The sequence below is a fragment of the Suncus etruscus genome, chromosome 5 (assembly GCF_024139225.1).
Source record: "Suncus etruscus isolate mSunEtr1 chromosome 5, mSunEtr1.pri.cur, whole genome shotgun sequence".
In the NCBI taxonomy this organism is placed as follows: domain Eukaryota; kingdom Metazoa; phylum Chordata; class Mammalia; order Eulipotyphla; family Soricidae; genus Suncus; species Suncus etruscus.
In genome coordinates, this window is record NC_064852.1 from 130,217,973 (window position 1) to 130,244,261 (window position 26,289).

Below are 26,289 nucleotides of genomic sequence, written 5' to 3' on the forward strand. Positions count from 1 at the left end.
CAGAGTTGTATATTCTCCAAAATAATTTTTGTCTCTAATCCATACAAATTGCCTGAACATTATGCCACCCCTTTTGGGCTATTGAGGTGTTAGTTTTCAAAATGTTTTCAAAGCAGGAGAAGGGGCAAGTAGGTACATAATATATACTACATATACATACATGTAACTAAAATGAGATTTATATCATTAAAGTTATATTGAAGGAAACAGTGTTAGAACTGCTTGAGGAGTTGCTCTCTGGAAACTTCTCCAAAGAATCTTGCTGCATAGTTTGAATTCAAAGATTTGTGGATATTTTCTAGAAAGTATTGTGATCATGCATCATTAAGCTAATCTTATCCTCTCTTTGTATTTCTTCTCTTTGAGTTTACATTTCCTCTCTTCAAATTTCTATTAGATACACTGCATCCTATATTCTTGTATCTTCCAGCTTTTATTTCTAGCTTTATATAAGCTTTAAGAGTCTGCATAGAGTTCCTTGAAAGCAATGGGCCTATCCTTCAGTTCTTTTATGCCATCCCTTCCTTCAGTACACTGCAGGGTATTGAGTCATTGTTGAATAATTACAAACATTTAATTCATATGTCCTAGACAGAGCAGCTATTCTGATTCTAGATGTAGTAAAGGAGAAAATGTTTAGCTCACGTGGATCTAAACTTACATAGATTTCAAGCTACATATTTTTCAAGAAGATTATGTAGAATACTCTGAGGCCATTCAGATCTTGGCCAGCATGGCATTGGCACAAAATTTATAAATGTTCTTCATGTTCTTATTTTTTGGTGGTGGTGGTGTCATACCCAGCAGCACTCAGGACTTACTCCTTGGCTCTATGCTCAGGGATCACTCCTGATTGGAGTTGAGGGTCATATATGGTGCTAGGGATTGAGCTGGGGTCAGCCATGTGCAATGGATGCTGTTTCCAGTGGCAGTGCAATCATGAAGGGAGGGGGGCATCCTTCTATTTGAAAGTGCTTAGAGATAATAACACCACCATTTACTTTTTTGTAGTAAAGAGTAAACGTAGCTCTTTGCAATTTCAAGCCTACTTAATAATACATTACTCATTTTAGTGTCTTGAAACCCTGTACAGGGGTCAGAACAAAGCCCTTTACTGAATTGAAAAAATTGGAGTGTATAGGGAGTGTGTACAAAGTTAGTGAGTAGCAGAACTGCTGTTTGAAATTTCTGCATCCAGATGTAATTCCATTCCTATATATTTGTTTACTAGGCTGTGTTTCTACATAATAAAAAGCTCTGGGTCAAGAGGGGTCTGCAGATGTGAACTCTTGAAGGAGAGCCAGAAATAAGAAGAGCACTCATACTCCGAATCATGGTATACCCCAAACTTGTTTGCCCCAAACGTTTGCTTTTTACCTAGACTGTACCTGCTCACAAGTTTAATTATTCCTTTCCAAAGTCTAAGTCAAGAACCAGGAATTGGGATGGACATAAGACTATTTCTTCTTTTGTAAAAACAAAGGGTTAAACATTATCCTTTGAAAGTGTGAGATTGACAAGAGAATCCTAAATTCTCCTGATGCCAAAAAAAATAGCCTAAAAGACTGTATTTCCCCTCCTCCTATTTAATTTCAGTTTAAAGGGGAAAAGTTAAGGAGTGTGGGGGGAGAGAGGAGGAGGACTCGAAAGGGAGGGCTAAGACTTTTTCCTTCTCCCAAGCTTTCTTACAAATAAAAAGGAAGGAGAGAAAACAAGCCTTTGTGGCTGTGATGAAGCCCCATTTGCGCTTCAAACACAAATGAAATGGGGACAGTTCAAGGCACGGAGCCTCGGGTTCTGATTTGGTTGTTTACCATCAATCAGACGGTTGCTTGGCAGACACTGGATGGTTATGAGCCCGAACAAGCTGAAAAGGGGCAGGAAAAGAAGTGGAGGCAGCATTCTTCCTATTTAAAGCTGCATCGCTTGAAAAAAGTTTTCACAGACTGTGCTGGAGCTGGTGCTGAAAAAAGGGGGTCTGCAAGAGACTGCCTTAGGGCTGGTGCTGAAAGAAGAGCCCGCAGCTGACTTCATGGTGCTACAATTCCCTTAGAATCTACTTCTCACTTCCCCGGAGGACCCACATGTCTAATATTTAGACATCATGGCAAACTGGGTAGAAGCAGGACCTCTCCTCATTCTTACTGTTTTATTAGGGCAATTGGTCTCAATAAAAGCCCAGGACGAAGGCGAGGACGGTGAGTTTGCCGTTTGCTTTGCTTGTGGCGTTTATTGCACGGTTTTGGGGAAAGAGATGGAATGTTAAGCCTCAGGCATAGCATGAAAAGGATGTTCTGGGTTTAAAGTTAAGAAGGGGGCTTGAGGGACTGGCACCTGGGAATTAGTTTAGAAGACAATCGGGGTTGTTTTGTAAATCCGGAGCTTCTATCTTCGCTGTTGGAGAGAGAGAGAGAGAATATCTCTGAATGTTTTCTGGGAAAGTGTAGGCTAAATGTTTGTTTGCCTTCTTGGAGAAAGAGAGAGTGGGAAGTTTTAAAGTAGGGAAGAGTACTTGAAACGGAGCAATAAAGAGACTTTTAGTTAGAGGAGCTCCCTTCTGGGGGCTGGAGTTTCAGAACTGGGAAAAGTTGCAGCAGAGGCTGGGTAGGGTGGAGTCTTTTTTGTACTGAATTTCGCTGCTTCATAAAATTCTTTGTTTAGAAAAACCTCTGCAGCCAGTCTGTTAACTGGTTCTTCATTATCACCAGCTTCTTCTTCTTCTTTTCTTTTACAGTCTTTTACTTCTCTCTCCTCTTTCCATTTGGGATTCTAAAATCACTTTTGCTTACTGAGGGATAGTCTCGTTTGTTTCTCCCTGAGAAGCTGATAGAAGCCAGATTTCTTACAACAGTGGTATTTTTCCCACCCCAGTGACTTGATTATTAGGACAGCAGTGGTTCTCTGTTGGATGACGGAAGGCAGAAAATCGGCGTGCCTCATAGAATTTATTTGATCACGGAGGCTTTCTATGGGTATTATATTTTAGAGATAATCCTTTCTTCTCTCTCCCTCCCTCCCTCTCTCTCCTCTCTCCCTCCCTCCCTCCCTCCCTCCCTCTCTCTCCTCTCTCCCTCCCTCCCTCCCTCCCTCCCTTCCTCTCTCTCTCCCTTCCTCCCTTCCTCCCTCCCTCCCTCCTCTCTCTCTCTCTCTCTCTCTCTCTCTCTCTCTCTCTCTCTCTCTCTCTCTCTCTCTCTCTCTCTCTCACACACACACACACACACATTCATTTTGCCTGATACCGAAAATTTCTCTTCAATCTGTGTTTGGGTTTAATTATATGGTATAGTAAAGCAAAAAGTAATTAAATGAATAAAAAGAAAAAAAAAGAAAAGAAAGAAAAGAAAGAAAAGGCAAGAATCCCATGAATTTAATAAAACCCTTTAAATTGATTTCCCTAATGGACAAATCTTTACTCTTCAGGGAGGAAATTTCAAGTACCATCACATACTCTTACAATAGGCCATTTCAGATTTTGATAAATTTCAGCATCAAGTTCATGCTTCTAAAAAACCGTATTTATGAAGTATTTCAGTTGTTTACATATGTTATATATACATGTAAATGATGCACGTCTGTACGCATTTTAGCACCTACTTGTGTGTATTCTTGCTTTAACTATATTCATAAAGTTAATCTAGAGACCTAACTCCTGAAACAGTTTTAACCAGTGAAAATGAAGAGTCTAGGATAAATACCAACAATCTGACCATAGTCCCATAGAGGGGGCACTTTCTAAAATCTGGAATTTTTAATGTTACATTCGTTGTTATTTCTTTTTTTTTTTTTTTTTTAAAAAACAAGATGATTTATAAAATGTAAAACTCTTGAATTTCTGTGTAAGGTTGTAGAAAGCATGCATTTTGAAGGGTAAGAGAAGATGACTGAATAGAAAGTAATAATCAGAAAAAAACTGAAAGATTATAGTTGAGATAGAAAATATAATTATAAAAGAAACAATTGACTCTCTCAACCAAGAAAACCAACCAGTTTAATTTAAACTATAATGTAAATTTCTCTGTTCATATATTTTAAAACAAATGCTCTTTATAAACATGGAAAATTTCAACATATGTCTAAAGAAAAGAATGTTTCATAACATTAGTAAACTAGGTTATATATTAAAATGCTTTCCTAAATACTTATGAATTCTCTGTGTTTCTGGAAAAATAACATATTTTAATATTCCTGAGTACTAATTTTTGTGGTAGGAATATGATGTTTGGTGCAAAAATTTCACAACTCCTTACTAAATCTTCTCTACCTCTACATTACAAAATAACCAGGCATCTTAAGCTCATTTGGGCAGTACAAATGCCAGAATAACTAAACATCATAGAATTCATAATTCTAAACTTACAGTACAACAAAAAAGAGCAGTAGCTTGTATACACACTTAAAAATGTAGATTTTTCTGTTATTACTTAATCTTAGAGAATATATGATAAAAAATGCGATAACAAAAGATCGTATTTAATGATAATGTAGAATAGAATATCAACATCCAATATATTAAGACATTTGTAACTTATTTTATCTTATATATGTTTTGATTTAAGTTGTATTGTACATATACTTGGCAATACTTTATTTTTCCTGTAGAGGCTCATTAGAAGCTTAATGAAGAGTATCAGAATTTTGAAATACCAGGTGGTTTTATATTTAGGAAAACCTTAGCCTAGAATGTTTGAACTAAAGAAATACTTAAAGAATACATGTAAAACTTGTACTTTTTTAAAATTTAGCTATAAATAATTTATATATTTATATAGACTTTATACACAGATATATTCTGCATTTTATAAATGCAGAGAACTGTATACTCACTTAAGAGATATCTTATATATAGACTTCACATATAAACATATATATGAGATATATATTAAATATATATGTCTATATATTTATACTCTTTTTTTTTGGGCCACACCCGGTAATGCTCAGGGGTTACTCCTGGCTATGTGCTCAGAAGTAGCTCCTGGCTTGGGGGACCATATGGGACACTGGGGGATCGAACCGCCGTCCGTCCAAGGCTAGTGCAGGCAAGGCAGGCACCTTACCTTTAGCGCCACCACCCGGCCCTATTTATACTCTTCAAGTCATCAAGTTATATTTTTCTTTAACTCGATAATTAATTGGAAATATAAAACATAAACTGGTGCATGCTTGACAGTAAACTTAAATGATGAGATAAAGCAAAGAAAGAAAACTGTTTTTTATACCCAAATCATAATCCCTTCCAATAAATTTTTAGAAATTGAATTGACTGCAAAAATTTCTAATAACTAAAAGGATGTAGTATAGGGATTGGACTAATTTTAGTGGTCACTATTACAAAGCAAACACTTGCATTAAGATCACAAAGTGAGTTTTCCATGGGTTTTCCTGATATTTTTTTTTGGTGGAAAATGTTTTGAAAGGTTGTAGTTTTTGTCAGAAAAAATACTACTGCATTTATGAACATTTATATATTCTTAAATAAAAGTCTCTATACATTTTTGTCATTGGAAATGGAATACATAATCTTTGAAAAAAACTTTTATATGAACTATTAGCTTAAATAACAGTAGATCAATGTAGACAAGAAAGATCAGAAATGTATTGTTTTATTTCTAGAGACTTATGACAGTGCTTTTCAGATACCAGGAGGATAATGCAAGTGAAAAAGGTTTTGTGCATCAACAGAAGATGGGTGATAGTCCTGTGGAGAACTGAAGATGTGCATCCACTTTCAGACATTTAAAGCAAACTTTAAAAAAAAAACTAGTACATAAGCCAAATACAATATATTTTTGTGCCAAATTGGGCTCATGTGCTATGTATAAATTGCATTCTTATGGCAACTCTAGGATGATATCCTGAATCTATGCCAACTTCTGATTCTAAGAAATGAGGAAGTCATAGAATTTTCCTCTCATGCTCCTTTGTATTTTTATTATCTTCTGTCTAAATTTTCTCATCTATCTATCTATCTATCTATCTATCTATCTATCTATCTATCTATCTATCTATCTATCTATCTATCTATCTATCTATCTATCTATCTATCAGCACTGAATAGTGCATGGATAAAATCATTTATACATGATAGATTGTGAATACATAATGTAGGCTACATTGTGAATACATAAAAAAGATATTTGTATCATACAAGATATACAAAGTTATCTTTTATAATGCATGTTTTGTTCTACATATAATATTATAGAACAGAATGTATAGTTCTCACACAGAAAGATGCTTTAGCATCTTATTAAAAATTAAGTAGGGAAAGACTTGTAAATGAATTCCCTAAATTTATCAAGATGTGATTGTTTTCTAGAAGCTACTTCCACATTCCTAGGGTATAATCCAATGTAATCTTTGACTACATATAGAGTCTGACATGTCTGTTACAGCTTCAATCATTACATACACTTTTCAGGCATCTGGATAGAGAATGGAAGATAAAGACTATGATGCCATTATTTAAAAAGGCTATTGATTATACACATCATTTTAAATTACTTGAAATTGGCAGAAATGTAGTCATACAGGTACAAAAACTATAAATATGTAAATATATAATTTCATATAACTATGAAATCTTTATTCTGAATGGCACTGGAAATTTACTCTTGAAATGGGACTTCTATTATGAAGAAAATAAATGAAAGAATGATGTTTAGGAAGTCAAAATGAACAAAAATGATAAAAAAAATCAACTACTTGTAATGGAATAGATCTTTTGGTTACAAATATAGACCATATTTAAGTGGTCAGATCTTCTCTGGCTATTGTTGTTTTTTGAGTAGATTATGAAGCCAAGTATACTCAATGGATCTCAGTTTTCATTTGCTTTCTTATTCTCTTCAGATAAGATATAAGTTACTGTAACTTTTATCCCAACTAACATGAGACTGTGTTTTTAAGTCAGTTTCTATTTCTATATATGGGTTGGTACACGGATAGGTAATGGTGTATTTTTTTTTTTTTTTTTTTTTTTTTAGTTTTTGGGTCACACCCAGCAGCAGTCAGGGATTACTCCTGGCTTTATGCTCAGAAATCGCTCCTGGCAGGCTCTGGGGACCAAGTGGGATGCCGGGATTCAAACCACCATCCTTCTGCATGCAAGGCAAATGCACTACTTCCATGCTCTCTCCGGCCCCTGGTGTATTCTTGAGATTGACAAACCTAAGACCAATACTGACTATGACTCTTTGAGTTAGTTGATGAGTAACCCACAGGCTAGTGTTGAGCTGTATCACAAAGAATCACCTGAAGAGCTTTATATCAAGAGGCTCCTCTACTTTTCACATACCTTGGTTCAGTAGGTTTGGGTGCAGTTGCTTCTAATTTATGTGAATCCAGTTCCTGCTGTGAACCATTGTATTAGCTTTTGCCTAACACTCTTTTGATCTTAATGTAGACCAGTTGGCTTTTCTCCCAAGACTACACACTGTGACCTTCTTAATCACTTGTTATTCTAACTATTGCTTTCACTTTTATGGCCGCTTAATTAAAGTCTATAGATAAACCATTGCAGGTTCACCATCATTTTCTGAAAATATAATTTAAGACCTACATCGTTTTCATGGTAGATTTGGATTAAAGGGAAAATAGTATTCAAATTATATATATAATTCTCTTTACTTTTATTTCATGCTCTTCAGAGACTATCCGATTTGTTGAGGCCATATTGGTTACCTTAGTGTATTTTTAGTATATTTTATTGATGTCCTTAATTTAATCCTTCAAAAGAAGTCAAGGTGACCACACTTTCCTGAATAAATTATCCAAGGAAAATTATTTAGGAAGTTAAAGCAAAGCAGTATTTTTATTTCCTATATATTGCCCTCTATAAAGAAGAATGGTAGTGATATTATGAATGAAGTACTGAAATTTGATTCTTAAAATTATTTTGTAAAATAAATATTATTATAATAGCTAATTATTTGATGTGGGAGGTGCACACATGGTTGTACTCTCTACCAGATCTTATCTAGTTCTAGTATAGGTATCTTGTATAACTATTAGATCTGGTATAACTACAAACTATCTGATAAAACTACACAATCAAAAGTGTTTTTGTGCCTTTTTTTGGGACAGGGATTGGATCTGGGAAGAAAAAAAATAGTTTCTTTTCTTTATAGATCTTTTTTTAACAGGAAGTTTAAATTAAACTTCAAGCTGACAGCAAACATGGAAATAACCATTTCAGTGGAAACACTTTTTGTAGTCTAAATATTATAACTTGTACTATTATAACTATACTTATATAAGGCATATAGACCTTAGAAGGAGAAGGAACCTGGTTGGTTCCACCATTTAAAGATTTTGATCCTTATTCTTATATTTAGTGGCTTTGCAACTTTAAATGAGGATTTGTTTTGTTTTGTTTTGTTTTGGGGCCACACCTGGTGATGCTCAGGGGTTACTCCTGGCTATGCACTCAGAAATCACTCCTGGCTGGGGGGACCATATAGGATGCTGGGGATCAAACTTAGGTCCATCCTGGGTCAGCCACTTGCAAGGCAAACACCCTACCACTGTGCTAGTGCTCCAGCCCCCTAAATGAGGACTTCCATAATTTGAAGAAGTAATAATGTTCAATATGCATGGTATATACAACTCTCCATGATCTGGGATAGTTCTAGAATTTTAGTCAGACTAGCTTGGTCATTATTCTCTGTCAGAAAGAGTACAAAATTACTGTCTACTTATCTAAATCTATGCATCCACATATACATACATTTTTTATGAACTAAAATATTTTTACTTGTACAATATGGAAAAAATCCTTGAATGTAAGAGAAAAGAATTATACACAATGGAGTATAAGTGAATTCAGAATAGAGTGCACCATTTTTCCTTTACTTACTTTCTACTTTCTAAATTCAATCATGTCATGCATTTATGTCTGAAGTGCATGAGAGTTGTGGCATGTAATAAGCTACTTCATGCACATAAATGCATTGAATATGACGTGAAAATATGATTAAAATGTCTTTTATGTGTGAAGGAATGAATTCAGGTTCATATTTTTAAACATACATATGCATATTAAAAACTAAGTAAAAGCATGTTTTATTTGAAGGTTCTGAGGAAGATAAGAAAAAGAGAGAGAAAGAGAAACACACTAGGGAGAGTGTGAGCAATCATTGAGCATGAAAGTATGAAAACATGAATATAAACATCTTAAAAGGGGAGATACTAGTGACATGTGTGTTGGCACTGTATATGTGGGCTGGCAATAGGAATGTGCTAAGGGTCCATATTTTGACTCATATGGGAGTATTAGAAGGTCTTAGACTCTAATACTGAGCTAAATTGAATGAGAAGAAATATGAATACTGGCATGTCTAGATGTGATATAGAATCAAATAGAAGAAGAATTTTAGAGAGGACTTTAGGTTTGATAGCATGAGCCAATGATCTTTGAGATAACTATGAAGTACTTAGAAAAAGTTTGTAGTGAGAATACAAAAGTTCTGAAGTAGATAGTGAGATTGAAAATAAAATATTTATAAAATATAAATTAATATTTAAATATATTTGTAAATATAAATATTTAATCAAATGTTTTCTCTTCAGAGATGAAAGTTTAATAGAAAACCTAAAATATCATCTACTACTTTATTATCATTTTGACCCTATGTGAATATTTTACATAAGAATTAGTAATCTTGGGGTCAGAGAGATAGCACAGCGGTAGGGCATTTGCCTTGCAAGTGGCCGACACAGGACCAAAGGTGCTTCGAATAGTGGCATCCCATATGGTCCGCCGTGCCTACCAGGAGCGATTTCTGAGCAGATAGCCAGGACTAACCCCTGAGCACTGCCTGGTGTGGCCCCCAAACCAAAACAAACAAACAAAATTATTGGTCATGTCTTTGAGACCATTGCCCATTTCTGATTTTTATTCTCCAAATACAAGAGGTTAAAGAATTTTTCCTGAAACTTGGCAAAAGCTGGCTCCCTGTGTGTGACACCAGGCGGGGAAAATCCGCGAAAGTACACCGGCCCAGTGGGGCTCAGCTGTGAAAGACTGTGAGTGTGACCTGTCTATGTCTGTCTACTGTCCTCTTGCGTGAAACTCTTGCGAGTGGGGCAAAAAGAGCCTCCAGAAACCTCGCTCGCCCAGACGCCATTTTCAGGGAGGGACTTCAGAGCATAAAAACCGGCTATCCTTTGCAAAAGCTGGCTCCCTGTGTGTGACACCAGGCGGGGAAAATCCGCGAAAGTACACCGGCCCAGTGGGGCTCAGCTGTGAAAGACTGTGAGTGTGACCTGTCTATGTCTGTCTACTGTCCTCTTGCGTGAAACTCTTGCGAGTGGGGCAAAAAGAGGCTCAGAGGAGCACGGCCGCTCCGCTTCGCTACGCGGCCGTGCACTCTTTCTAAGGAAAGAACTCCATTGCAACAAGAAGGAAAAATCACACTAAGAACGGCGCTATATCACAGAAGCAAACATTTCTCTCTGGACTGTCTTCTCTGTTACATGCTCGGGCCTAAGATTTGACCCAGTGTGAGGCTTCATCCACGGAGGACTCCCCGCCCTTAGAGGCAAGTCAGCCCATCCAGAAAGGGAGGAGCCAGAGGAGTGTGCTGCCTACATCATATAGACAATGAATACCACTACAACACGTAGAAAAACCCACAATACAAATGTGACAATGGGGAAACAGCGCAGGCCAGCATCAGACATAGAGAATGAAGATGACAATTCTGAGGACCAGATAATGACTGAACAACTAATCAACCTCTCAGATAAGGACTTTAGACTAGCAATATGGAAGGTGCTCAACAGACTCCAAGAAACCATGGATCGAGTTGAACAGAACACTAATAAGAACCAAGAAAATATGAAGGCAGAAATGACAAAACTCCAAACTGAAATAACATGTCAACTAACAGGCCTGAAAAAGTCAGTAAACGAAGTGAATGACAAAATGGATAAGCTCTGGGACAGGGTATCAGAAGCTGAGAATAGACTTGGTGCTGTGGAAGATGAGATACATAACAATTCCATACAGCAGGAGAGATTGGACAAAAAACTTAAAGCAAATGAGCAGACAATGGAAAAATTAGTCAAAGAATGGGAACAGACGAAAATAGAAGTCTATGATAAGATCAACAGAAACAACTTAAGAATCATTGGAGTCCCAGAGACCCAGGAAGAAAATTTCCAGGAAGAATCAATGGTCAAGAACATCATTAAAGAGAAACTTCCAGAGCTAAAGAATATATGTGATCAAATCCTGCATGCCCAAAGAGTACCAACCAAAAGAGACCCCAGAAAAACCACCCCAAGACACATCCTAGTCACAATGACAAATCCCACAGATAGAGACAGAATTCTGAAAACAGCAAGATCAAAAGGGGAAATCATGTTCAAGCAAGCTTCCCTGAGATTTACAGCAGACCTGTCACCAGAAACGCTCAATGCCAGAAAGCAGTGGTGGGATATTGTGACAAGACTGAATGAAATGAATGCTTCACCCAGAATACTATACCCAGCAAAACTCACTTTCCGGTTTGATGGAAGAATACATGGTTTCACAGACAAAAAACAGCTCAGAAACTTCACAGACACAAAACCAGTCTTAAGAGAAAAACTGAAAGACCTAATCTAAGACAAGACTACCCAAAAGACACACCAAATTTTGAAATAAAGATGGCGTTAAATCCCAGGACAATTCTTTCTCTCAACGTCAATGGACTAAATGCACCAGTTAAGAGACACAGAGTGGCTAAATGGATCAAAAAACTCAATCCAACCTTCTGCTGCCTACAAGAAACGCACCTGAATAGTCAGAACAAACATAGACTCAAAATAAAAGGCTGGAGAAAAGTTATCCAAGCAAACAACACCCATAAAAAAGCTGGAGTGGCCATACTAATATCAGATAATGCAAACTTTATACTCAGGAAGGTTGTAAGGGACAAAGACGGACATTTTATATTAATCAAGGGGTACGTAGAGCAGGAAGAATTCACTCTCCTAAACATATATGCACCGAATGAGGGGCCAGCAAAATATTTAATACAACTGCTGACAAATCTGAAAAATAATATCAACAACAACACAATAATTGTGGGGGACCTAAACACGGCTTTGTCAACACTGGACAGGTCAACCAGACTGAAACCCAACAAGAATATACTAGACCTGAGGAGAGAAATGGAAGAAAGAGGCCTAGTGGATATATATAGGACACTCCATCCCCAGAAACCTGGATACACATTCTTCTCCAATGTACATGGGACATTCTCCAGGATAGACTACATGCTGGCACATAAAACATACCTCCATAAGATCAAGAGGATAGAAATTTTGCAGACTACCTTCGCTGACCACAAGGCTCTGAAATTATTTGTGAACTCCAAAGGGACTCAGAAGAAACACTTTAACACCTGGAAGTTAAACAGCCTCATGCTCAATAACCAGTGGGTCCGAGATGAAATCAAGGAGGAAATAAAAAGGTTCCTGGAAACAAATGACAATAAAGACACAAACTCTCAGAACTTATGGGACACAGCAAAAGCAGTACTGAGAGGAAAATTTATAGCTTTGCAAGCACACATCAGGAAGGAAGAAGGAGCTTACCTGAGTAGCTTAATGACACAGCTAATAGAACTAGAAAATGCTCAACAAAAGGACCCAAGAACAGGAAGACAGAAGGAAATAACAAAGCTGAGAGCAGAAATCAACGAAGTGGAAACTCAAAAAACAATCCGAAAGATCAACGAAAGCAGAAGTTGGTTCTTTGAAAAACTAAACAAGATTGATAGACCACTGGCAAACCTAACAAAGAAAGAGAGAGAGAGAAACTTGATAACTCGTATCAGGAATGAAAAAGGAGAGATCACTACTGATATGACAGAGATTCAAAGGGTAATCAGAAACTACTTTGAAAAACTCTACGCCACTAAAAATGAGAACCTGGAAGAAATGGATAAATTCTTGGACTCTTATAATCTTCCACGGTTGAAGGAAGAGGATGTAGCATATCTAAACACCCCCATCACCATTGATGAAATTAAAACAGTAATCAAATGTCTGCCGAAAAACAAAAGCCCAGGTCCAGATGGATTCACTAATGAATTCTATCAAACTTTCCAAGAGGAACTACTGCCAATCTTGGCAAGACTCTTTCATGAAATTGAACAAACAGAAACACTTCCAAATAGCTTTTATGAAGCCAACATCACCTTGATACCTAAACCAGACAGAGACGCTACCAAAAAAGAAAATTACAGACCAATATCACTGATGAATGCAGATGCAAAGATCCTCAACAAAATCCTGGCAAATAGGATTCAATGCCTCGTTAAGAAGATCATCCACTACGATCAAGTAGGTTTCATCCCAGGAATGCAAGGCTGGTTTAACATCCGTAAATCTATCAACATAATACACAACATCAATAACAAGAAAAATAAAAACCACATGATCATATCAATAGATGCAGAGAAAGCATTTGATAAGGTCCAACACCCATTCTTGATCAAAACTCTCAGCAAGATGGGAATGGAGGGAACCTTTCTCAATATAGTGAAGGCCATCTACCACAAGCCAGTGGCAAATATTATCCTCAATGGAGAAAAACTGAAAGCCTTCCCTCTAAATTCTGGCACAAGACAAGGCTGTCCTCTCTCACCACTCCTATTCAACATAGCACTGGAAGTACTTGCTATAGCGATTAGGCAAGAAAAGGATATCAAGGGAATCCAGATAGGAAAGGAAGAAGTCAAGCTCTCACTGTTTGCAGATGACATGATACTCTACTTAGAAAACCCTAAAGACTCTATCAAAAAGCTTCTAGAAACAATAGACTCATATAGCAAGGTGGCAGGCTACAAAATTAACACACAAAAATCAATGGCCTTTCTATACACCAACAGTAATAAAGAAGAAATGGACATTAAGAAAACAACCCCATTCACAATAGTACCACACAAACTCAAATATCTTGGAATCAACTTGACTAAATATGTGAAGGACCTATACAAAGAAAACTATAAAACTCTGCTCCAAGAAATAAGAGAGGACACACGGAAATGGAAACACATACCCTGCTCATGGATTGGCAGGATTAACATCATCAAAATGTCAATACTCCCCAAGGCATTATACAGATTTAATGCCATCCCTCTAAAGATACCCATGACATTCTTCAAAGAAGTGGATCAGACACTTTTGAAATTCATTTGGAACAATAAACACCCTCGAATAGCTAAAGCAATCATTGGGAAAAAGAATATGGGAGGAATTACTTTTCCCAACTTTAAACTGTACTACAAAGCAACAGTTATCAAAACAGCATGGTATTGGAATAAGGATAGGTCCTCAGATCAGTGGAATAGGCTTGAATACTCAGAAAATGTTCCCCAGAGATACAACCATCTAATTTTTGATAAAGGAGCAGGAAATCCTAAATGGAGCAGGGAAAGCCTCTTCAACAAGTGGTGTTGGCACAATTGGATAGCCACTTGCAAAAAATTAAACTTAGACCCCCAGCTAACATCATGTACAAAGGTAAAATCCAAATGGATTAAAGACCTCGATATCAGCCCCAAAACCATAAGATATATAGAACAGCACATAGGCAAAACACTACAGGACATTACAGGCATCTTCAAGGAGGAAACTGCACTCTCCAAGCAAGTGAAAGCAGAGATTAACAGATGGGAATATATTAAGCTGAGAAGCTTCTGCACCTCAAAGGAAATAGTGCCCAGGATACAAGAGCCACCCACTGAGTGGGAGAAACTATTCACCCAATACCCATCAGATAAGGGGCTAATCTCCAAAATATACAAGGCACTGACAGAACTTTACAAGAAAAAAACATCTAACCCCATCAAAAAATGGGGAGAAGAAATGAACAGACACTTTGACAAAGAAGAAATACGCATGGCCAAAAGACACATGAAAAAATGTTCCACATCACTAATCATCAGGGAGATGCAAATCAAAACAACGATGAGATACCACCTCACACCCCAGAGAATGGCACACATCACAAAGAATGAGAATAAACAGTGTTGGCGGGGATGTGGAGAGAAAGGAACTCTTATCCACTGCTGGTGGGAATGCTGTCTAGTTCAACCTTTATGGAAAGCGATATGGAGATTCCTCCAAAAACTGGAAATCGAGCTCCCATACGATCCAGCTATACCACTCCTAGGAATATACCCTAGGAACACAAAAATACAATACAAAAACCCCTTCCTTACACCTATATTCATTGCAGCTCTATTTACCATAGCAAGACTCTGGAAACAACCAAGATGCCCTTCAACAGATGAATGGCTAAAGAAACTGTGGTACATATACACAATGGAATATTATGCAGCTGTCAGGAGAGATGAAGTCATGAAATTTTCCTATACATGGATGTACATGGAATCTATTATGCTGAGTGAAATAAGTCAGAGAGAGAGAGAAAAACGCAGAATGGTCTCACTCATCTATGGGTTTTAAGAAAAATGAAAGACACCCTTGTAATAATAATTTTCAGACACAAAAGAGAAAAGAGCTGGAAGTTCCAGCTCACCTCAGGAAGCTCACCACAAAGAGTGATGAGTTTAGTTAGAGAAATAACTACATTTTGAACTGTCCTAATATTGAGAATGTATGAGGGAAATGTAGAGCCTGTTTAGGGTACAGGCGGGGGTTGGGTGGGGAGGAGGGTGATTTGGGACTTGGGTGATGGGAATGTTGCACTGGTGATGGGTGGTGTTCCTTTTATGACTGAAACCCAAACACAATCATGTATGTAATCAAGGTGTTTAAATAAAAAAAAAAAAAAAGAAAAAAAAAATAAAGAAAAGAAAAAAACCCAAAAAAAAAAAAAAAAAAAAAAAAAAATTAAGGAGGCCAGGGCAATAGTTCAGCAAATAGGGCATATGCCTTGCATGTAGCTGACCTGGGTTCAATTCTCATCATCCCCTATAGTCCTCTGAGCACCATTAGGAATAATTCCTGAGGACAGAACCTAGAGTAACCCCTGAGCACCACCTGGTGTGGCCCAAATTATCCCCCAAAAAACTTCATTTCCATATACCATACATAATTTCATTTTCATGTCAAACTGTTCAATTATGTAAATAACAAACTCATCAAAAAAAAAAAAAAAAAAAAAAAAAGAATTTTTCCTATTGTAAATTTACTATTGAAAAGTAACAAAAAAGAGTGAAAACACAGCTCTTTCCATAGGAGACTTTATAATGACCATGTGAACTCAGGCATCTCTGCTCCTCACTTATTTTGTAGCCTAGACAGATTTATTCCTAGTAGGAGCGAATCAAGCACAACCCAATTTATGCTCCAGAATTACCTCATCCGCAGGCCTGCCCTCTCAACCTGACTGTTTAGGAGTTTGTTTTTCTGAAAATATGCTAGTCATAAAAGTCTCTAATAAAAATTGGAAGCTTAATTTTAAACTGCCTTCCTTGCTCTGGTTTGCATTTGGAATGAGAAGAACTGCTTCACTGTAGAGGGGATTTATAAGCAGCTCCTAGAAGTGTTTGGATACACCAGAGGTGTGACAATCTTTAGCAGGGCTACTTAGCAGTCTACATTTTCCAAAGACTGCTTTTTTGCACTTTTATTTCTTCTTCGTGTTCAAAAGGTAAGCAAAATGAGAGAAAAATAGAAAAAGGAAATAACTTCTCAACAGCTGGAACAGAATCACAGTGTAGGGAGGAGTATACCTGGAGGTTTGAAATGGCAAAAATAATTTTCCCTGGACCTCATGTTCATGTTTTTCCTTTGGACCAGACCTGAGTCAGTTCCTGAGTAGTCACAAAACTGGTTAGGAAAAAAAAATAAAAACAAAAAACAACTAGCAACTTTCCTACTGTTTGAACTTTGATATTGAAATGCTTTTTTTTTTTCAAACTTGGTGACTCATTTACTTATTTAATTTTTGCTTTATTTTATTCTAGAGATTTTAGCACTTGTTTTCGTTGGAGAGGTAGAGTCGTTCAAGAAAGGAAGTAGTTCTCAATACATATTACATCCTTTTTCTTTCCTGGAAGTTTACTGGTGTCAGGAGGATGAGTTTATTTGAGGGGAAACATTTAACCTTGTGTGAGTGGCTGGTGAAGAGTAAAGAACTGAGTGTCTGAATTATTTTCTATCAACTCAACAAGGAAACAAGGGGTAAAGAACAATTGACCATGAGTTAAAAGATGAATAAAGTCCCGACACTCCCCTTACAGATTTCTAATCTTATGCTGGGAATCTTAAATTAGTCATTTGTGAAATGGTTGAAAATAAAGATTCATAATACCTCTGGATTTCTGGACTTGTTGTAGAAGCATAAGTAAGGGTAATATTGTTATTTTAACAATATATGACATTATATTATTTGTTATTTTAATGGTATATGGCATTATAATGACCAGTTAGTTAAATAAAAATGAACTTTTTTATATTAAATTAATGATAAATTAATAATAGTAAAGAAGCAAATTCTTCATTTAAGTGAAAATATACAAAGTCTGCAGTTTTTCCAAAATTTGAAAGCTTGACATGAGGAAAGGCAAACACTGTTTGCATAAGTATTTAGAAACCTTCAAGTATCTAGAAAGCCATCAAGTAGAAAACTCAAGAACAGAGGCTTTGACTGGAGGATAAATACAACGGATGGAAAAATATAATTTTTCTAACATGACTAGACTGTAGTTTCTCTTCAAGAAAAAAATGTAGCTTCCTGGCACAGGATGGAATCCACTGTTATTACTACTTCCCCCCCTATTCAGCTCTCCTCAGGAAGCTTGTCTCAAAAATCAAAGTTAATCTCTAAGGGCCTGTTTGTATGGTTATTCCCTTTCTCTGGGTCAGAAGGTGACTTAGAGCTAAAAGTTTCAACTGGTGACAAATATCCACAGCAATCAGAGCCAAGTGTTTAGATCAAGGTCCCATCATCCCTTGGCCTGTCTACTTTTTGGTGTATTTTAAGACTCTGTACTTGTGCAGACAGAAACATGCAGTTAAAGAGATGAGGGCCTCAACTAAATAGACTGTTTCTTTTGTGAATGAATTGTTGAAATAATTTTAAAGAAAAGTTTCTAAATTAAAACTGAACCAGGACACAGGAAATCTGTTTTCTAATTGCAGCTCTATCATGGATGGACATGGTGATTTGGTGGAAGTGTTGTAGACCTCAGTTTCCTTCGTGAGATCTGTGATAGCTTATCTAGAGCCTTCTTTCTTCTATCTTTGCTATTTCTCTTTTTGATGAGAAAGTATATGACTATTAACTACATAGGGTTATAATCACAAAGGGTCAGTTTGTGAAAAATATTCTGGAGAATATTATGTTTAAGTTTTAGATTGAGTTATTATATATAAATCTTGTGCATAAAATGCTTCTGCAGTATATAATTAAGATTTGAAGTTTTGATCTGGATTTCTCATAAATTTTTCTAACTATGGTATATCATGGTCACAGCTTCTAATTTCTTTTTTTTGGTGGGGGCACTGCTGGCAGCACTCATGGGTTACTTCTGGTTCTGGCTCAGACATTGCTCCTGGCATGCTCAAAAGAACATTTGGGATGCTAGGGATCAAACCTGGGTCAGCCATGCACAAAGCAAATGCCCTACCAATGTGCTATTGCTCCAGTCCCAGCTCCTAATTTAAAATCATCCTAATGTAAAATCCTAATGTAAAATTATCTCACTTCCATCTAATTCATCTATCAAAGCTTTGTTCCTTTTCGCCTAAATTCCCCCAAATCCCTCAGTTCTCTAGAGAACAGAAGGTTTTCTTTTTGTTTCTTTTTTTTAATATATAAAATCTTTATTTAAGCACTGTGATTACAAGCATGATTGTAGTTGGGTTTCAGACATAAACAGAATATACCTCTTCACCAGTGCAACATTCCCACCACCAATGCCCGCCCCCCTTTCCCCACCCCTACCTGTCTCAGGTCAGGAAAGGTAAATCAGGTTGGTTTGCAGCCTATAGTTTGGGAAGTATGACAATTGCTCCCTGAGCGAGGTCACTTTATACATGCACTTGGCTCTGACTGAATATGGCCCACAGGTCCTATCTGGAGTGTATCTATGGAGATAGCACAGTGGACATGTCCTCCATCTTCATTCACCTCTCCTTATGGTTCCATAATAAAAGTCATACTGATGATGTTTCTCAGCCATTTGCTGTACATGTGATATATATTCATTTTATGCTCCTCCATTTTACATGTTCATTTTCAACCCTTAGGAAGATGAATGAGTTTCCTGAAAAAAAAATGACTAGAATATATGTTAGATTTTTATATCACTCGAACTTAGCTGGGCATAAAACCAGACCCCTACTTCCGTTCTTTTAAACTTGTTCTCTAGTCTATACTAGTGGGCATCCTTCCCAATTTAACTGTTTTCATGAAAACAAAGCTCCTCTTTTCTATTTAGTCATTGCAGACCTTTTTCCTCTCAGAAAGCACATAGTTTTGTAATGTTTTTATCATTGCTATGAAAGAGTTGATTATGAAAAAAATCACTATCTGATACAAAGTTTGAAAGACTTCAGATTAATGTTGTATTTCACAATTAGAAAAATAGGTAACATGTATTATTATGTTCTATTACAGCCAGCAGACTATGTTTCAAAATTTGGGGAGCTGGAGACTTCGCTCAAATGAGCATCATGTCTTCCTAGACATTACCTCTATAGCTGATAAATTTGTGTTTGTAGTGGTGATGCTGTTAATTTGTACTACTGACTTATATGAACGACTAAAGTGATTGTCTGTTCAGCCCTACAGGTAAAAAGAAGGGTAGAGGGAAGGGAAGTGCAAAAGGATGGGAAATAAAGAGGAAGGGGAAAGAAGACCAGAATTTAAAGGCTTTTACCTTTAGAAATTATGAGATTTTTATACATGTCCTTGATTCTTTATTTTGTTTTTAAATCTGTTTGTAATAATATTTGGGAGAGATGCATATGTTGAGTATGAATATTTGTAAAGCTTGCATTATTCTATCGATTTTTCTTTATTTTAAATTTGTTTTTAGGCCACACCTAGTGGTTCTCAGTGCTTACTCCTAGGTCTGTGTTCAGGGATCACTCGAAGTGGAACTTGGGGGATAATATATGGTGTCAATTAATGGATCCAATTTGTGTGCATAGCGAGTGCTTTACTTGCTTTACTATCTCTGTGACTCTCCATTGGCATTGCTTAAACCAAGCTCTTTTGTTGGAGTTGGAAAAGTGTAAGGGGCTACGGCATTTTCTTTGCCTGCAAGAAACCCAGGTTTCATCCCCAGCATCAAAGACTATATAACATCTAATGGGACAAAAAAAAATCTAGGACCAAACCCTTGTAGTTGGTCCTTGTGATTTGTACTATGATGGAGGTAGTTTGAGAACACTTGAAGGCATTCCTGCCCATACTAACTGAGAGGCAGAGGTGAGAAAGGGCAGTAAAGGCCTGAGTGGGGGATCAGCTAAAGAGATTCTTGTTCATGCATTCACTTACTTCTTTGGTCTATTTGTGTGCCTTCATTTCCTTAATGCACCAAATCCTTCATCTTGTAATAGTCTGATGTGAAGTTACTTTCATATATTTCAAATGTTCCATACATCTTTGCTCTTTGTATACATATATTTAAAATTGCATCTTTGCTCTTTTTATCCACACTATAACACTTTTTTTTCTGAAAAATTCCTGTGTGGGTAAGCATTTTAGTTTTACTGATTAACAAATTACCATCAATATCTGAAATTACATTCTCCTTAAGAATAAAGACCACCTCTCCTACTCAAAATGCAGATAGCAAAACATGTTATAGCCACTCAATACATGCATGTAGTCAATAATGCCAGCAATGTTGACATTCTCTGATGGTTCAAAATCAAGTAATTTTTTTATTAGTGATCATATTGCTTAATTATAATTCTTAAAATATCACCTAGATTTTCATATGAATTGTTGTACTCTTTAACAAAAATGAAATTAGTACCAGATATGGCTGGTAGCCCCTAAAAATATTATTGTGCTCAAGGAGCAACACATTTTCAGACCTGAAAACTGTTCCTTCAAAATAGCACACAATGGTAGCCAGAGAGATAGTACTGTGGGTAGGCTGTTTGCCTTCCATGCGGCTAATCCAGGGTGGATCGCATCCCATATGGTTTCTGAGCATGCTAGAACTACAGGGCCAGGAGAAAGCCCTGGGTAACATTGGGTGTGGCCCTCAAATAAAATATCAACAACAGAAACAACAACAACAAATATAGAATATCATGTCTTTAAACTATCAGAAATGGTCTCTGGGCCTCCCTGAGCATGTCTTTGAGGCTCCCTTCCAACATAGAACCAGCTTTATATTTTTTGTATCTGTATTTAGTACCTTTTGTATAAAGCCTCATTAAATACATTAAATTAAATATGCATTGAATACGAAATTGAAACAAATGTTAATTTGATGACTTACCTTTTAGCTTATAGTGACTTTTGTCAGATTATAATACAAGATGTTTATTATTTTAAAGCTAAAGGAGACTCAGATAATGAATTAAAATGCAATATAAATAACATGATTGAAAGGATGTTGTAGGAGCTTCAAAATACCCTTTGAAAATTAAGATTTGTATTTCCAATGAAAACAGACTCAAAATGTAAACTTGGGGCTGGATAGTATATTGGGTAGGCTATTTGCCTTGCCCAATTAATATGATTTGATACACAGAACTGGTTAATGGTTACTTAGAATCCAGGAGACCAAGCATGTGGCAGACAATAATTATGAAAATGTGGTGCCAGAGAGATAGCATGAAGGTAAGGCATTTACCTTTCATGCAGAAGGATGTGGTTTGAATCCTGGCATCCCATCTGGTCCCTCCAGCCTGCCAGGAATAATTTTTTTTTTCCTTTGGTTTTTCGGGCCACACCCTTTCAATGCTCAGGGGTTACTCCTGGCTATGTGCTCAGAAATTGTGCCTGGCTTGGGGAGACCATATGGGACGCCGGAGGATCGAACCGTGGTCCTTTCCTTGGCTAGCGCTTGCAAGGCAGACACCTTACCTCTAGCGCCACCTCGCCAGCCCCATGGAATGATTTCTAAGCATAGAGCCGGAAGTAACCCCTAAGTGCTGCCGAGTGTAGCCCAAAAACCAAAAAATTATTATGAAAATGTAAATCAATACCATAGAAGCTTTGGCTACTTTAGCCTTATGGAAATTGGTGGTCTCCATGAATACCTGTAGTGAAGAGGAAATGACATACAAAACTTCTTATTTACCCAGCTAAATATTTTATTTGAGATATTATAGGTAATCTTGTGAATTTGAGTTTTCATAGAAATGAAAACCAAGTGTAATTACTGGCTACATTGCAGGGAAGAATAAAATGTGGGGCCGGAAAGATAGCATGGAGTTAGGGCCTTTGCCTTGCATGCAAAAGGACAGTGGTTTGGATTCCTGCATTCCCCGAGCCTGCCAGGACCGATTTCAGAGTGTAGAGCCAGAAGTAGCCACTTAGTGCTTCCGGGTGTGACCCAAAAACCAAAAAAAAAAAAAAAAAAAAAAAACCCAAAAAAACCAAAAGGAATAAAATGTGAATATGTGAAATTTGAACAGAAAGATGATCGTTTGTGGAGCCAGAAAGATAGCATGGATGTAGGACATTTGCCTTGCATGCAGAAGGACAGTGGTTTGGATTCCCGCATCCCAAAAAAGCCTCCCAGGAGCATTTTCTGAGCTTAAAGCCAAGAGTAACTCCTGAGCGCTGTCAGGTGTTACCCCAAAACCAAAAAAAAAAAAGAAAGAAAGGTGGTGGTTTGTTATACAATGAGTCATCATTGAAGAATTATAGTGTTGTGACAGGCATTCAGTTCTTTATTTATATACCACTTGATTACAGAATTAATGAGACAATCAGTTATGAAATATTTACTGACTGTTTCCCTGATCATTGAATTCTATGCACTATGTATGTAGCCACAGTAAGAAAGAATAATAAGAAATCATTCAAATGGAAGAGATGGGACTAACCATTACTTTTTGTAAAGAGAATTGCTGGATATATATAAGTAATGGTATGTACTTGTTCCTATGTGCCAGTATAGAGATAGTTAAAAATTGTAAGACTGACATTTGAGTTAAATCTTTTGTTTTTGTTTTTGGGCCACATCTGGTGCTAAGAGGTTACTCCTGGCTCTGTACTCAGAAATTTCTCCTAGCTCGAAGGACCATATGAGATGAGGGGGAACAAACCTGGGTGCATCCTGGGTCAGCCTTGTACAAGGCAAATGCCCTACCACTGTGCTACCACGCTGGCCCCGACTTAAATCTTTTAAGTTTAGATATCCAATAAAGATATTTCTTTGGAAACCTCGAGGAGTGATTTTTGTTCACAGAAACACAAACATGCCCTGAGTTCTGACTAGTGTGACCCAACTCCTTGTCCCAAATATTTATTTACTAAGTAACTTCTTCTTGTTGTTTGTGAAATGTCTTTTTTGAGGGCTTTACTCTTTGGTGTTCAGAAGCTGTTCCTGGTCCATGTTCAGGAGTGATCCCTGGTAGTACTCTGGATGGGGATTCGAACTAAAGCTAGGATGAAAGACATGTTATTCAACCCGATAAAATATCACATACGAGCACCTAAAGTGACAAATGTCATTTCTTTTAATTTCAATGAAAAGTTGTGATAAATTAATTAATGTTTTAATCACCCGAAGAATATTCTATCGGTTAATATGAATAATTTTATTGAAATTCAATCTTCCAATAAAAAATTAGTCTGAAAAAATAGTTCTTTGGTTCCTGAAATTGTGACATTTTCAAATTAGTAACAAAGTAAACACTTGTAAATCATTATTCAACTAAAAATAGAGTATAGGGGTTGGAGCAATTGCATAGTAGATAGGGAATTTGTCTTGCATGGAGTTGACCTGGATTTGACCCCTGGTACCTCATAGGGTCACCAAGCCTCTCCCCCCAGAAGTGATCATTGAGAGGAGAGTCAAGAATAAATAAGCCCTGAGCACTGCTGGCTGTGTACCACTCAATGCAAAAAAAATTTATATAGACACTAGAAAAATAATTTAAAAAATACATAGGAACAGTTTCAGCTATATTCTTTTTTTGGGGGGGGGCATACCCATTTGATGCTCAGGGGTTACTCCAGGCTAAGTGCTCAAAAATTGCCCCTGGCTTGGGGAAACCATATGGGACACTGGTGGGATCGAACCGCGGTCCTTCCTTGGCATGCACTTGCAAGGCAGACACCTTACCTCTAGTGCCACCTCTCCGGCCCCAAATCTGCTTTCAGGAAAATTATTATAGTTTTCATAGAGAAAAGATATAGGAAAATATAGTGAATGGAAACCCTCCGCAGTGTTATTTAAAGATCCCAACAAAAGTTGTATCACAGTGTCCAAAGAAAAGTAATGGAGGAAAGTCATTTGAGAGTAATTATGCCAACTGTTCGTCTAACACAGTATTGTATGGATACAAAAGATGCACTTAAAACAATGGGAAATTAGGCAGCTATAAGAAGGGAAGGATTGCTGAAGCATGTTTTGAACTGGAAACATCATGTTCATTGAAATTAGAGGGACAATGACAAATAGTAGATGACTTCTGCCATCTGTGGACTATAGATAAATGAAGCATGGGAGTGAACAGTACATAATCCTGACTAACATTTATTTTAAATGTATCAAACTGAAGTGTGGGAAGCAGAAAATGATGAGGTGGACTAGAAGAGATATCAGATAAATATTGTAGGGTCTTAGATATTTCAGTAGTAGTGAAATACAGTAACTGTGAACTTTAAGATCATGAGTGTTGTTATTATTGCTGTCAAAATGTTACCTTAACTATGAAAGAAGAAAAGAACCAATGTAAAATTTTCAAAATAAAACTTATTAATATCATAGTATATTAATTTTTGAACTCATTCATAGTCAGTTTGGTTGTCTAGTTAACAAAATTTCTCACTTAATTTAGTTCTGTATTATGTTGTTATCCTAAGGAAATATTGCATATTATCAATTAAAGAGTGAATACAATTGATTTTTTCACTATGTTAATAAATGCATTTGTTTTTTATTTGTTAAAGTACTTCAATTTGTAGTAGTGTCAAGACTGATACTTTATATGATATTAACATTTTTAGTTTTCCAACTTCCTGTAATGCTGAATATGGTATAAAAGTGTGAATGTTAGCGGGGCCGAAGTGGTGACGCAAGTGGTAAGAAGTCTGCCTTGTGCGTGCTAGCCTAGGACAGACAGAGAATAGATTCCCTGGTATCCCATATGGTCCCCCAAACCAAGAGATTTCTGAGTGCCTAGTCAGGAGTAGTCCCTGAGCATCACTGGGTGTGGCTGAAAAAACAAAACAAAAAAAATGTTAGTGTTAATATATTGTGTTTTTAGTTTACATTGTTAGTATATTTAGTTGCTAAGTTGCATAAAATCTGCTTTGATTTGAAAATATTTGATATTTTATAATAATATTTTATAAAACAGCATAACATTTTATAAATAACTAAATAAAGATAATTTCTATAAAATACATCACTTTTTATATATGTAGCTATTTCTGTGCTGATTCTTATGTACTCCTTTATTTATTACTGGCATGGTAACTTAAAATATTTATCTTTCTACTGAAAATATAGCAAATATTTATTGAATATATTCTATGTTTTATATGACACTGTAGGGATACCACATTATATAGTGTAGGATCCTTACTTGCAGCAAAATAGCTATCAAGAGAAAAGGGGGAAATGAAATAAAATAGAATATTCAAAAAGTGACTCAGAAATAAAATAATTTTCTTGTTTGGATCAAGACAAATAATAAAAGTCTGTTATTTTGGTGTCTCACTGATGGTAAAAATATTATTTCTTCAAACCAGGGCATAACAAGTGGTGTAGGGCATTTTGAACGAACTCTTGGCAATGTCTTACTTCCAGCAAGAATACCACAAAACATTTCGTTCCACTGAAGAATTAGCACACATTTTATTTTGTTACCAAAGAACATTACATTCCAAACTTGCTCTTACTGGTATGCTTTAAAGGTTCTTTGAAGTAGACAATAGTCCAAGATGGAAATTTGGAATTCTCTGTTGTCTACTCTCACCAGTCAAGGTGGACATATGGTACAACTGTCGCTTCCAGTACAAGAGATAGCAAAATAGGTTACTTGTGATTGTTATCTAGATTCAGTGATGAAATTATTTCCCTGTTCTTTTTGAACTTGCTTAATTTTAATGTAATTAGCATTTTCTGTGAATTCAATGGGTATTTAAAATCTTTTTCTGTACTACTGTTTTAG

At 36.6% G+C, this 26,289-nt stretch overlaps 1 protein-coding gene across 1 annotated transcript in view; it reads left to right on the forward strand.

Annotated features, from left to right (window-relative positions):
• Positions 1-2,095: 2,095 nt before the first annotated feature.
• COL5A2 (collagen type V alpha 2 chain) overlaps positions 2,096-26,289 on the forward strand; it is a gene marked incomplete at its 5' end in the record, with an annotated part of 173,209 nt that continues 149,015 nt past the window's right edge. The window contains one exon of the mRNA XM_049772928.1: positions 2,096-2,198. Coding sequence (XP_049628885.1) covers positions 2,096-2,198 — 103 coding nt within the window. The remainder of the gene's footprint in view (positions 2,199-26,289) is intronic.